Source organism: Neovison vison, chromosome 13 (genome assembly GCF_020171115.1).
Source record: "Neovison vison isolate M4711 chromosome 13, ASM_NN_V1, whole genome shotgun sequence".
Taxonomy (NCBI): Eukaryota; Metazoa; Chordata; class Mammalia; order Carnivora; family Mustelidae; genus Neogale; species Neogale vison.
This window is the reverse complement of record NC_058103.1, coordinates 20,931,868-20,945,743: the sequence shown is the minus strand read 5'-3', so window position 1 is coordinate 20,945,743 and position 13,876 is coordinate 20,931,868. Positions and strand designations below refer to the sequence as shown.

The 13,876-nt window shown below is 33.7% G+C and overlaps 1 protein-coding gene across 4 annotated transcripts in view; it reads left to right on the top strand.

The window, feature by feature from the left end:
- CEP128 (centrosomal protein 128) overlaps nt 1-13,876 on the top strand; it is a 398,290-nt gene that overhangs the window by 53,060 nt on the left and 331,354 nt on the right. For all 4 annotated transcript variants that reach the window (XM_044229569.1, XM_044229570.1, XM_044229571.1 and 1 more), the window contains one exon: nt 1,686-1,802. In XM_044229569.1, coding sequence (XP_044085504.1) covers nt 1,686-1,802 — 117 coding nt within the window. The remainder of the gene's footprint in view (nt 1-1,685; nt 1,803-13,876) is intronic.

Here is a 13,876-nt window from a genome sequence, read left to right as displayed (position 1 = left end):
CAGGGTTCTACTTTCTCTCCAACACTTGTTATTTCCTGTTTTTTTGGTTTTGTTTGTTTTTGATAGCAGCCACCCTAATGAGTTTGAGATGATCCTGTATTTTTTTTCTGATAAGTTTTGCTATTAATTACTTTTAAAAAATTAATTATTTTTATTAACATAGGAAGTGTTACTTGCCCCTGGGGTACAGGTCTGTCTATCGTCAGGCTTATACACATCACAGCACTCACCATATCACATACCCTCCCCAATGTTTATAACCCAACCACCCTCTCCATTCACTATTAATTACTTTTTATATTCAGAGTGAACTATAAAGGTATTTCCATTTTGTAAAAATTGCATAAATTAAAAACCTTTTATTTTTTAGTATTTCTCCAATATTATTTACTTTTACAGCAGATACTACATTTATTTCAGATGCAGTCGTAAATTATTTATTGAGATATTAAAGTTGATTACTATGATAAATCAGAAGTTTGATGCTGAACAGTATTTTGAGTTTTTAGTAAAACACTATCAGAGTAAATATCTTAATTGTTTTTAAGCAATAAAAGGTAGAAAACCAAGAATTTTCATTCTTAGTAAATATTAGCTGCTAATTTTTTTTGATAGAATATCAAAAAATATTTTTTATTTTCTTGATTTTCAGGTTTTTTAATATTTTGATTTTCAGGTTTTATTAACTAATTAAACTTATGTTTACCAGCATCATTTTAAAAAATTGATTTGATATATAATTTATCATAAAGTTAACCTGCTTTATGTGCACAATTCAGTGCTTTTTAGCAAATGTACGAGTTGTGTAATCATTACCATGGTCCAGTTTAGAACATTTCTGTTGCCCCAGCAAGACTCCTTGTGACCAGGACCCTTCTGGCTGTATAGAATTGTTAGCAAAAGATTTCTTTTTACAGGGCTATGTGTATTGCTTTTCTTAAATGAACCCAAATGTCTTTTATCCTCCCATAGCTTCCTGCATGAAATATGCACATCATCAAATAGGTAAATTTTATTTAGGGGACTGTATGATGATATGCATGAAATGTATTTGAATTTGTACAACTTTTAGCAAGGAAAATCTTGCATCAGAGAAAACATTCTTTTATGTTTATTTTAGAGAGTCCCAATTAAACATTTTTCTGTTTGACTTTAGTTTTTGATCTTTTACAGCTGGTTTATTTTCTGTAGATCACAGTAGAAAAGATTGACAAGCTAATGAAAAACACATTTAATTATTTGCTGTTCATAGACATCAAAACTTTTCTAGGCAGGTCATGTTTATAGAAAATTAAAATGAAAAAGAACTAAATAGAAGAGTTTATCATTAATAGAATAAAAAATGCTGTCTTGGCAAACTTGGTATTTCCCTTCTACTTCACCAGAGGGCACTCTTTTCTAGTATATTTTAATTCTGATCTATTGAATTATTCTACTTTGAAAGATTTAAGTCTTTTATTGGGATCCAGGTTTGGATTATTTAGAGGCTAATGATTGTTTTCTTTTGTAACTTTCAGTCCATTTTTTTGGTGAGCTGTTTTATAATAGCATTAAAAAGGACACTATAAACAAGCCATTTTTAAATGCTTAGGTGGTAGTGTATCTGGCATAAAATATCTCTTCAGTATATTCTCTTTTTGCCTAACAGCTCTGTAATGTCACTGTTTTTGTCTCTTCATGTTAAGGTTTCAGATCGGGTGGAACGACGGCTTCAGGAAATAGAAAGAGAGATGCGCACAGAAAGAGAGCTGGTGGAAAAACGTCAGGATCAGCTGGGAGTTCTTTCTTTGCAGCTACAGGAGGTTTGTGAAAAAAACTTTCTCAGAATGTAAATCTTGAGTTCGGATAGTTTGGATACTTATTTAGCTATTGTTAAAATTGTTAGAGTTCCTTGGTCATTGCATGTATATTTCAGTGCATCTGAGAAGTATAGCATGTATGTTATCTAGTTCAGTGTGTGAAGATAGCCCTATCTGGTTCAAACCCAAAGTCTACTGCTTGCTGTCTGTGGTGACCTTGGGCAAATTCCTTTGCTTTTCTAGGCCATTTCCTCTGTAGAAAATGGAAATAGTAATAGTATTTACCTATTCATGTTGGTGTGAGGATAAATGAGTTAATGCTTGTAAAGCACTTAATATCTGGCATGTGCTCAAAAATGTTAACTGAAAGTATGATTACTCTGATCAATTTTCCTTGGCGTGAACTAGACTTCAGGGGTCAGCAGACTATGGCCACTGGGCCAAATGTGGCCCATTGCCTAGTTTTTGTAAATAAAGTTTTATTGGAACACAGCCCTTCGTTCATTTACTGTTTGTGGGTGGTCTTTTGACACTGTGGCAGCACTGAGGAGTTGTTAAAAGAGACCATATAACCCACAAAGGCTAACGTATTGACTTTCTGGTCCTTTTGTAGAAATTTTGCCAACCCCTGGACTAGACTATAGTCATGCCATTCCAAAACTGAGATTGCTTACCTTTTAGGTACTTTTTTATTTTGAAATTTCAGATTTAGGAGGAAGTTGAAAAATTAGAACAAAGGATTTCTGTATACCCTTTACCTAGATTGCTCCAATATTCACATTTTATATGTATGTAATAATAATAATAATATATAAGTTACATATTACATATACATAATTTTCTGAGCTAGTTGCAGATGTGATGTAAATACTCCTACACCTAAATAATATTGTATGTACATTCTCTTCCATAATCATAGGAATTTAATACTGGATTCATACTATGATATAATCTATAGTTTTTCTTCACATTTAGCCACTAACATCCTTTTCTGGTCCAGGCTATAATACAGGGTCACATACTGCGTTTGACCATTGTGTCTCTTTAGTCTCCTTTGATCTGGAACAGTTTTTTCAGGTTTTTTTTTTTGTCATTTATGACCTTGGCAACTTTGCAGAGTACTGGCCAGTCACTTTGTAGAAATCTTGCATTTTGGTTTGTTGATGCTGTCTCATGACTAAATTCAGATTCAGGTGATGGACTTTTGGCAGGAAATGCAGAGAATTGGTGTTGCATTCTTCCCAGGGTATCTTATTAGAAGGCATATAAGTGTCCCATTACTGGTGAAAGCTGAACATTTGGTTAAAGTGTTGTCTGCCAAATTTCTCCACTGTAAATCTTAATAGTATGCCTTTTTAAGTATTTACTGTATGTGGAGATTCTTTGAAACTTGAAAATAGCTTATTATCGTATTTTCACCCATAGATTTTAACATTTGTTAATATTCTTTCATGAAACAGTTATTACTATAAGTGATGCTAAATAGTGTTTCTTTTTTTAACACATTCTATCGCTTTTTCTGCATTTATTAATTGGATTCATACTGTGAGGAAAGGCTTTTTGCCTTTTCCTTTAATTAATTAATGGTGTAGATTTGTAAATTTCATTGTATTATGTTGGTTATGTTTTATTACTATTATTATAGAAAATTGGTTTGTTGAAATTCCTTTATTTTTTATTTATTTTTTTAGAAGATTTTATTTATTTATTTGACAGAGAGAGAGAGAGAGATTACAAGTAGACAGAGAGGCAGCCAGAGAGAGAGGGGGAAGCAGGCTCCCTGCTGAGCAGAGAGCCCAATGTGGGGCTCAATCCCAGGACCCTGAGATCATGATCTGAGCGTAAGGCAGAGGCTTAACCCACTGAGCCACCCAAGCGCCCTGAATTTCCTTTAAATGTGTCTTATATCTATACATAAAGTATAAAAAATTGAGACAAAACAAAAGATTTTAAAAAGGATTTCTTTTTCTTTTACAAAATGATTTTCTCTAAAAGTGGTGTTCTGTAAATGCATGTATATGTGCTTGAAGATCATTGACCCTTATAAATTGGAGGATTAAAAAATTTTTTTTAATTATTAGGAGCTACCTAGCCAATTGAAAACTAGGTGCAGAAATGGCAACCCTGAAATTATAATGTAAGCAATAGAAAATCTACTTTTGTTTTCTAAAATTCCATTTTCCTCTATTTCACAAAAGGAGGCATACCCTTGTTAGTAGGTAATTACTTTGAAGAGGATACTTTGTTGAATAATTAGATACAGCATGTGGGTAGCCTTCTTTTTTAAACCTTGATTTTTATACATTTGTTCTCAAAGTAAATTGCATCTGGTGAGCATAAGAATAGACAATTGTTCTTTTTTGCAAGAGAAAATTAGAGAAATTTTCCATACTTATTTTCTTCTTTCTTTGCAGAATGCATAAAATTACAAAGAGGGAGAGGAAGATTGCTTCCCATCCCTGTTCTTGAGAAACCAGAGCCTGAATATTTGCATTGTAATTGTCAGTTTGACTAAAAGCTTGAGCTGTGATTTAGAATTCCATCTCTGACAATACAGTAGTGGATCGCTATTGATAAGAAATGTTTAATTTCACATTTTGTCACTTTAATATAAGTGGTGACCCATATGCTTTTAAAAGGTGGTTTTTGGATTAAACAGTGCAGTGGAAGCTGGGAAGGATTAATATAGGCTGATATGTTTTCCTTCTCCCAAGTTAAGTGGCTTAGGCTGATCTAGAAAGGTCATGTTTAAGGAGAGGAAACACTTTGCTTTCTTTTCAATATTAAAAAATACTTTTGCAAATACTTATACTGTATGATGATAGTAATTGATATATTTTGTTTCTGGCTATGGTGAGAAAAATGAATTCATAGATGAGTAAGGAGATCTGGACTTTCAGCCACTGTGCTCTTCTGCCTCCCTTAAAGATCTATATAATTCAACGTTAGTGAAAATTAGGACATTTAAAAATTGTTAAGAGATTAGAAGTATCATTAAAAATTCCAGGATATCAGCGATTTCTAGGTATAATGTCGTATTATGGGGAGGCAGGGTGTACTTTTGGCTAAAACTTGCTTCCTTTTAGTGATCTAATGAGGTCCTTAGGTCCTTGGAGCTTTATCTGTTCCCATTTAATGAAAAATACAGTATTAATCATTGGAAATTGGTTGAAGAACAGCCATCTCCTCTTCCTATTTAGTGGTCTTAGGAATCTTTCACTCTTTAATGAGTTGATGTGTGTTTTTTCCCTCTTATAGTCTAAGTAGGAAGGCTATGGACACTCTGTAAACTGCTTCCTTGAGTCTCAACTAACTAGTCATGTGCTTCTGATGTCACATGAATGTCAGATTTTCTTAACTTGCTAAGGATCTTCAACTGGCCTTCAGACTAAATTGAATATTTTATCTTTGTCTTCATTTGAATGACTTAAAATGAAGTACACGAGATAAATGCTGGGTGCATATTTGTATATGCCTTTCAGAACATTTCATAGAATATTAAAGTGCTAGTTCTCCCACTTACTCCCACCAGTAATATGCCATGCTTGCGAGTGATTTAGGGTAAATCAGGTGCCTCAAGGTTGTAGGTACTTCACGGAGAAGTCTATGGGGAAGTTGAAGAATGGAATCTTAATTGAAGATGGTGAAGATTAGTAGGGGATTGGTAGGTGTAAGATGGGTGCTCAGCTCAGTGGTTTTCAGTCTGTACATCTATGAGAAATCAGATTATGTGAGCCTTATCAATAATGTTAAAGCCTTGTACAGAAAAGTTAAAACGATAGATTTTTTTCCTGATATTTTTCTTCATCTTTTGGCATCTGTACCAATTGTGAAAAGCCTAATGAAGAAATGCTATTTGTTCCTTCCCAGAAATGTCACTGTGGCTCCAGAGATGCTGAGTAATATGGATACTTCACCTAAGAAAAACTTTGGGTACAGTTTATAAATGTATTTAGTTTGAACTGATTAAGGGAGAAGCTTCTAAGGAAGCCAAGAATGTATTCCTAATGTCCTCTTAATAGCTTTAGCATTTCCCTTGAGACCTCTGTGTCATTTCAGAGGAGAATCTAGTCAGGCATATGTTCTAAGGTGTCCTTTATTAACCCCTTCCTTTAGAGACTCCCCTGCTTGGCTTGGATTGACCAGGAGACCTTTCTGAGGCTGGTAGATTTTGGACTTCACTTATCTTCCCAAGGCTGAATTGTATAACTTTTGCTTGACACTTTACCCTTCTGTTTCCATAGTCAATGCCCCGATATTTTCACATACAAGTATCCCCTTCCCCACTGATGTTACTTGATGCCTTTTAAATAAATGCCCCTTAAATCACTCTGACATTGACCAGCCCAATAGCCTCCCTGGGCTTTGAGAAAGACCATTAGACTTTCAATGGGAGTTTAAAGTACAAGCTCCATGGAAAGCATGAGGGAGGCCCAGAAAATGCACGTTATTTTCCTAGTCCTTGGGACATGAGCTCTAGAATGTGGTCCTTTTGAGGCTTGGGTGACCAGGTGGGATGTAGTAAGCACTGAGTAACACAGTTGGGGGGACATGCAAGGACATTCAGACTACCAACGGCATGAAAGTAGAGTATCACAACAGGACAACTACACATGCGCTATTCTGTAGGAAAATGTGTATAGCTAGGGAAAATTCTAGAACTCTTCCTTTATTGTTTATTCTTTATGGGGTGGAGCTCTATGTGTAGGTTAAGTCTGAGCCTTAATTTAAGTCCTGGTTTTTATTCTTTTAATAAACTCTAATCCCATTGACTAGTTTCCTCTTTTTGCAATGATGGCTTTTTTTCTCCTCACTGTTCTGTTTCTAGTGATCTATTTTTTTTTTAAGATTTTATTTATTTATTTGACAGACAGAGATCACAAGTAGGCAGAGAGGCAGGCAGAGAGAGAGAGGGAAGCAGGCTCCCTGCTGAGCAGAGAGCCCAATGCGGGACCCGATCCCAGGACCCTGAGATCATGACCCGAGCCGAAGGCAGAGGCTTAACCCACTGAGCCACCCAGGCGCCCATCTAGTGATCTATTTAACATGAGTTTGTTTTTTTTTCCCCAGGTTATTACGAATTACTATTTCTTGATATTTAATTGTATTCTTTTTGAACACTTTGTATTTTTCACATTTCACATAGCATGTACTTAATAAATATTTGTCAAATGCATTAAGTAGTGACCATATTCATACGTTGTTTTGATCCACTGTTTTAGTTTTATTTCTTACATAATTCTTTTAACATTTTTATTAGGTAATTTAATATGAAAAGTATTCATACATAATTTAAATGTATAACGAAATGTGATCATATCATAAATGCTCATACATTCTCTTTTTAATGCAGCTTTTGTTTTATTTGCTTGGCTTATTCCACCCCCCTCCCGCCCCCCCCAACTCTTATGTATTCTCTGATCATCAACCATTAACCCCATTCCCTAAGAAAAAGGAACCAATGTGAACAGCCTGGTAGATTGATCCCTTTATATTTTCCTTAATTGTTACTCTTAATTATCATAGACAGAGGTATATGGGCCATTTATGCCTTTGCATATATAGGACTTTTTTGGTATGTTTCATTTTAATAAAATGAGATCACATTTTACACACACACACGCACACACACACACATGCACACACAATTCTGCTTTTTGCTTTTTCCTCTTACCAGTACTTTCTGGAAATTCCTTGAACTAGCTGATGTGGTTCTAACTTAATCTTTTATTACCAGAGATGAATTTTTATTATAATAGAGGCTATCAGATTATTTTTTCCAAAAGGTTCTAACCTTTTACATTTCTGTTAGTAAAGTGGTTGAAAATGGCACTTTTCCCTACATTCTCTTTAATTTTTGCCAGGCTTATGGGTATCAAGTGTTAACTCATTTTTATGTTTATTTGCATTTCTCTATTAGTGAATTTGAATATCTTTTCACATGTTTTTTTTGGCAGTTTGCATTTGTGCCTGTGCAGATAGCTTGTTTATCATTTGTGCATTTGAAAATATTAGATTACTGTGTTTTCCCTCAGGAATTTTACTTTTTTAGTGGCACGAGGAAGGAATCTGTTATTTTTTTATGTGATTAATGAGTTGCCTCAGCATCATTTTTGAATAATTTGTCTTTCCCCTCTGATTTAAATGCCACTTCTGTTATATATCTAGTTTCCCATGGTATCTCTCTGGTTCTATATGCTTTTCTATTGATCTGTTTGTGTACCCCCGAACTGATATCATTTTATCTCCATTATTATAGCTTTCATTATACTTTGGAAAATGATAATGAAAATCTCTTGTCATGTTCCTTGAAAAATCCTGCTGGCATTTTGATTGTAATTATGCTGACTACATAGATTAATTTGAAGAGAGGTGTTTTCTAGTGTTCTTCAATAATGTTTTATAATTATATATAAAGGTCTTATTCATCTTTTGTTGGACTTATTCTTAAGTATCTTTCTATTGTGAATGGAATATTTTCTTTTATCACATCTCTGATTGGTTAGTTATAGTATATAGGAGTGTAATTCGTTTTATGCGTGGCTTTTGTATGCAACAATTTTGCTTAGTGATCTTATTTTATAATTTGTTAGCAGCTTTCATGTATTACTATCATGTACTATATACTGTGTAGATAATCATATATGAAATGGAAGGCAATTTATTGTTTAACTTTATAATTTTTTGTCGTTGCTTTATTGCATTGGCTAGAAGCTTAAGTGCAATGTCGACTAGAAATAAAGAGCAAGAATTCTTGCTTTATTCCTGTTTTTATAGGGATGCTTCTAAACTGTTAATCTTGTTGCATGTGTTTGCTCCTGGTTTTTTCAATGCTGTTCTCTACTAGATTAAGAACATTGCCTTCTATTCCTAGATTTTGAAGAGTTGTGTTTGTTTCTTTAAAAAAAAACCATAATGTATTGTAGAATTTATCAAATATTCTTGGTGCTTGCTATATTTATTTTTTGATATTGAAATATGGTTGACTTTATTAATCAATATTGACTCCTCCCAGCATTTATTTGGTTATAATGTATTATTTTTTATACATTGCTGAGTTAATTTGCTAGTGTTTTCTTAGGACTTTTATATTTCTATTAATGATTGAGGGCTTATCATTTTCTTTCTACTGCTCTTTTTGGTTTTGGAAGCAAGGTTACATTAACCCCATGAAATGAATTAGGTAGATTCTTTTTCTCTTTTCTAGCTCTGTTTAAGAGAGGTACTGTCTATTTCTTGATTGTTTATTAAAACTCGCCTATAAAACCATTTGTACCTGTTATCCTTTTTGTAGCTGAGGTTTTCAGTTTTTTTCTTTTTTGTTTGTTTGTTTGTTTGTTTTGGTTTGTATAGCTTTTTATTTTTTAAAAAAGTCAGTTTGGTAATTGATGATTTTTTGTTATCCATTTTGCCTGTATTTTGAAGTTAATTTTAAAAGCAATCATAGCCCTGATTTATTATTTTTAAATCTTGCTTTGAAGCTATATACTTTCTTGCTTAAATATTAGCTATTCCTTTTTCTTTACTAGTTTTACTAGACATGTGATTATTAGTTTTCATTTTGACTAGCTTTATTAGTCCATCAACTTCTGTTTTTAACTCTATTTTTTCTTCCTTTTTTGTTTTTAGGATTACTCTGTTTCAGTTTTTAGATTTACAAGTTGAAACATTAGCTGATTTTTCTGCTTTTAAAAATTACTGTGAATTTATCACTAAATTACCATATATTTTGATATGCTATTCTTTTATGGTGGTTTATTTCTAAATCTTTTATAGTTTCTTTTATGACTTTCTCTGTAACTTAAGACTTACTTAGGAATGCCTTTTGAAAAATCCAAATGTGTGTATTCTTACTTAACTCTTTTTATTATTAATTTTTAATTCCTTTGAAATTTGTTGAAACTTCCATTTTGACACCTGGTACCATGATCAGTTTTTTTGGCAGATATTATGAGTACAAAAATTTAATACATTTTCAGTTTAGCATATGGCACACATACATGCACACCTCTATAATTTAGTAAGTCAAGTTAGTAAATTTTGTTGTTCTGTTCTTTTGTGTTCTATTAAATCTGTCCGTCTAGAGCCTCTCAGTATAATAAGGATTGTTAATTTCTCTCTGTGATTTTTTTTTTTACTAGTTTTTTTTTTAATTTTTAATTTTGTTCTATTTTGTGTCTGTTTCATGGATATGAATTAATTACTTCTTGGTCAAGTATTTTTTAATCTGTAGTGTTCCTCTTGATATTAGCATTTTTTTGAGTTACTGTCTTGGCATATGATTTTTCTGCTATATTTTAATCCTTACTTTGTAACTTATTTTTTTATGTTTCTTTTTCTTATAAACACCTTACAGTTGGACTTTAAAACTATCATTTGATAAATTATGACTTTTTTAATGGCTGGGTTAGTCACTTTTTCTTAAAACTATTTATGCATTTGGAAATGTTTTTATCCTTTTATTTGTTTTTTTAACATCTTTTCTTTTTTTGTTGTTTTTTTCCCCTCCCCCCCCTTTTTTTTGTTTTCTACTGGATTGAAATGTGTTATATATTCATTTTTATACTTCTGGCTATGGTTACATTTCCATTTTTTAAATGGTTATTCTCAATTTTTTTTTTTTTAAGATTTTATTTATTTATTTGACAGAGAGCCATCACAAGCAGGAGAGAGGCAGGCAGAGAGAGAGAGAGAGAGAGGGAAGCAGGCTCCCTGCTAAGCAGAAAGCCCGATGCGGGACTCGATCCCAGGACCCTGAGATCATGACCTGAGCCGAAGGCAGCGGCTTAGCCCACTGAGCCACCCAGGCGCCCCTGGTTATTCTCAAATTTAAATATTGCATCTATAACTACAAATTGTTCTAAGAAATCTGTGCTCTAAGCACAGTGATTTCCTCTCGTGTCTCACATGAACACTTTTCTTCAGACCTTCAGCAAACTTTTATCTTTCTCATCCTTTGGGTTTAATTGTTGCCACCTCTTCAGAGAGAACTGCCCTGCCCCTCCCTTTTCTAAAGTAGCTCTTTTCTGGAATGCCTGGGTGGCTCATTTGGTTGAGCCAAACTAAAAAAAAAAAAAACAAAACCTAGACTCTTGATTTTGGCCCAGGTCATGATCTCAAAGTCCTGAGATTTAAAAAAAAAAAAAAAAGTCCTGAGATCAAGCTTTGAGAGGAGTTCTGTGCTCAGCAGGGAGTCTGTTTGAAATTTTCTCCCTCTGCCCCTCCCCACCAAAATAAATAAAAACAACTAAAAAAAAAATAAATAGCTCTTTTCTGTCCCATTGTTTTCTATCAGATCATATTACTTTATCTTTTCATAGCACTTAACACCACCTATAACTGTATATTTGTTTATGTTATTGTATGTCTTTCCCACCAAAATGGGACTGCTGTTGGCAAGAACTTTGTCCATCTCACCTGTTTTCTGGGGCATGTAATTCAGTGTTTATCCCACTCAGACAGTCTGTTAATAGTTGTTGAAGAAACTCCCATTGTTTTCACATCTAAGTGACCATTTGGTTGAATGTTGTTACACCCTTGGTTACAAAAACAAACTTTTTTTCTCTCTCAAAGATTTGTCTGTGTTGTATTATCCTACTGCTCTTATTTCTGCTAAGAAAGTGAATGTTAACAAATTTTAACCTCTTTGAAGTTGAATAGGTAGCAGTTTAAATGATTTAACTGAAATCCTACAAGCATTCTTCAAGAATTAAGGCAACCAAAATTAAAGTTTAACTTTTTAGAGAGTATTTTGATATGGTACTTTACTGTTTTTCACATTATTTTGGGAATTTAGGACAGCTAAATTTCTGATTTCTTAGTGCCTAACAGACGAAGTTAGAAAAAAAAATTAGACTAGAACTGCTCAGATACATGAATTATGAAATTAATATCTCTTTAAAATATTAGTTATAGATTTCTGAAAGTGTTAATTCAACTGTCAGGATGTGAATGAACCAATACCTTATGGTGTTGTTCCCATTATGGGTCAATATCAAAGGCTGATTGAATTTGATTTGGAGACATAGCAAATAATGGACAGAAAAGACGTAAGAGATACAGATTTTTCCTTTGTAATTTTTGGAATGTTTGAAAATTCTTTTAATATGTTTCATAATTTATACTACATGTTTCAAATTTAGATAAAAGTCTTAGGAGAGTACTTAGATAGGGAATTAACTACATATTTTTGGCCACTAGTCGTCAGTGTTGAACTATCAATTGTGACCCAGCAGGCATTCTTCATTAAAGTTGCTAAACTATCTTGGAAAACGATGATAACAGATATATATCTCAACTATTAGGACTCCCTGAAACTGTACTTGGCACAAGCATTGCAACTGAAAAAGAATATAATTATCTAACTATTGCTATTTGGAAATTTAAATTTGAAACAGTGTTGCTTTCTACAGTTGAAAAATCAAATATGACACACTGAGTACTATGTAATAAGACATCTGTTATATTTAACACTAAAGCTGTCATTTTTATGCCTTTTTGTTGGAGTTTCTTTCATTCTTCGTATTTAGGGTTACAATTCTTCCTCCTTCCCTCTCTCCTCCTTCTGTGGAAAAGATCTTTTTACATATAGTAAAACAGTTAGAGACTCTAATTTGATATGAGAATTTCTGTCACTGAAATCATGTATTCCTATGCCCTTGTCCGTGGTTCATGTATCTAATCTATGCAGGAATGTCCCAAAGATACTTTCTCTACATTTTTATTTTATATAGATGCAAACTTTTTCCAGTTATCATTTTCTTTTCCTTAATCATCACGGCCTTTGTACCTTGTTGTCCACCCAACCCAGGAACGGTCATTTTCAACTGGCATTCTATGTTCATTTCCTTTTGTGTGGTCTTGTTTGTATCTCTTTCACCTGATACAAAGTATTTTTTTGTAGCTGTACGATTCCTTGCATTTCTGGTTGATTTACATTTGTGTATAGTACCTTAGATCTCTCTCTCTCTCTCTTTTTTTTAATCCTGAAGCTGTGGTATTACTTATTACTCAAGAAATGAGAAGTTGCTTAGGTTTTTCTAACATCACTTACAGTCAAGTTAAAACACTATTTACACGTGTAATCTTATGTCATCATTCCATGGGCTTATTTGGCAAGGAGAAAAAGTTGTTCAGCTTCCTATTTTTCATCTGGGATTGAGATCCTGAAGCACTGTTAGCCAGTATCAGACTTGGATGGGAATCAAGTTAGAGTGGTACTGTGATTTAAAGCCGCAAAGCCTGGGCAGACTTGGGTCGCTGAAGCTCCATTTCTTGTTCTTTTCCCTCCTGACCTAGGAACTTGTAAAGAAGGTGCTAAATTATGTCTTTTTGTGTGGTTCAGCCTAGTAAGCTCCTATGATTTATTTCTTCTAAGAGGATGGATGCTCATCTTGATGACAAAAGCAATGTTAACTTTATATTTAAAAAATTTTATGTGGTTCCTTTATGTTCTCCCCTTTACCATTTCTCTCATCCTTTACATCCTATCCATCATTAAATTCTGTCAGTTCTATTTATTTATTTTTAAAGATTTTATTTATTCACTTTAGATGGAGAGAGAGAAAGAGAGCAAAGAGGAAGAGCAGGGGAAGTGGGGCAAGCAGACTCCATGCTAAGTGGATACGGGGCCTGGTCCCATGACTTTGACATCATAATCTGAGCCAAAATTAAGACTTGGGTGCTTAATCAACTAAGCCGTCCAGGCACTGCATCAGCAATAAAAAAAAAATTTAAAGAAATGTTTTCTGAATTGATCACTCCTCACCCCCTCTATTGCTACTATTCTTATCTATCTTCTTGTCTCTATTTTCTCCTGCTTGGGCTGGTGCAGTAGCCAACCCCCTTGCTCCCATTCTTACCTTCCTACAGTCTTTTCCCCACAGAATCAGATAGTGCCACATCATTCTTCAGAACCCTTCAGTGGTTTCTTTATCATATTCAGAATAAAATGTAAAGTCCTCAGCCTACAAGCCTCCTCACTTATGGTTCCTGCATACCCACTCCCTTAATTCTCTGTCATTCTTGTCTACTCTAGGCCAACTAGGCTTGCCTTCTTGCTTTTCCACAGACATGTC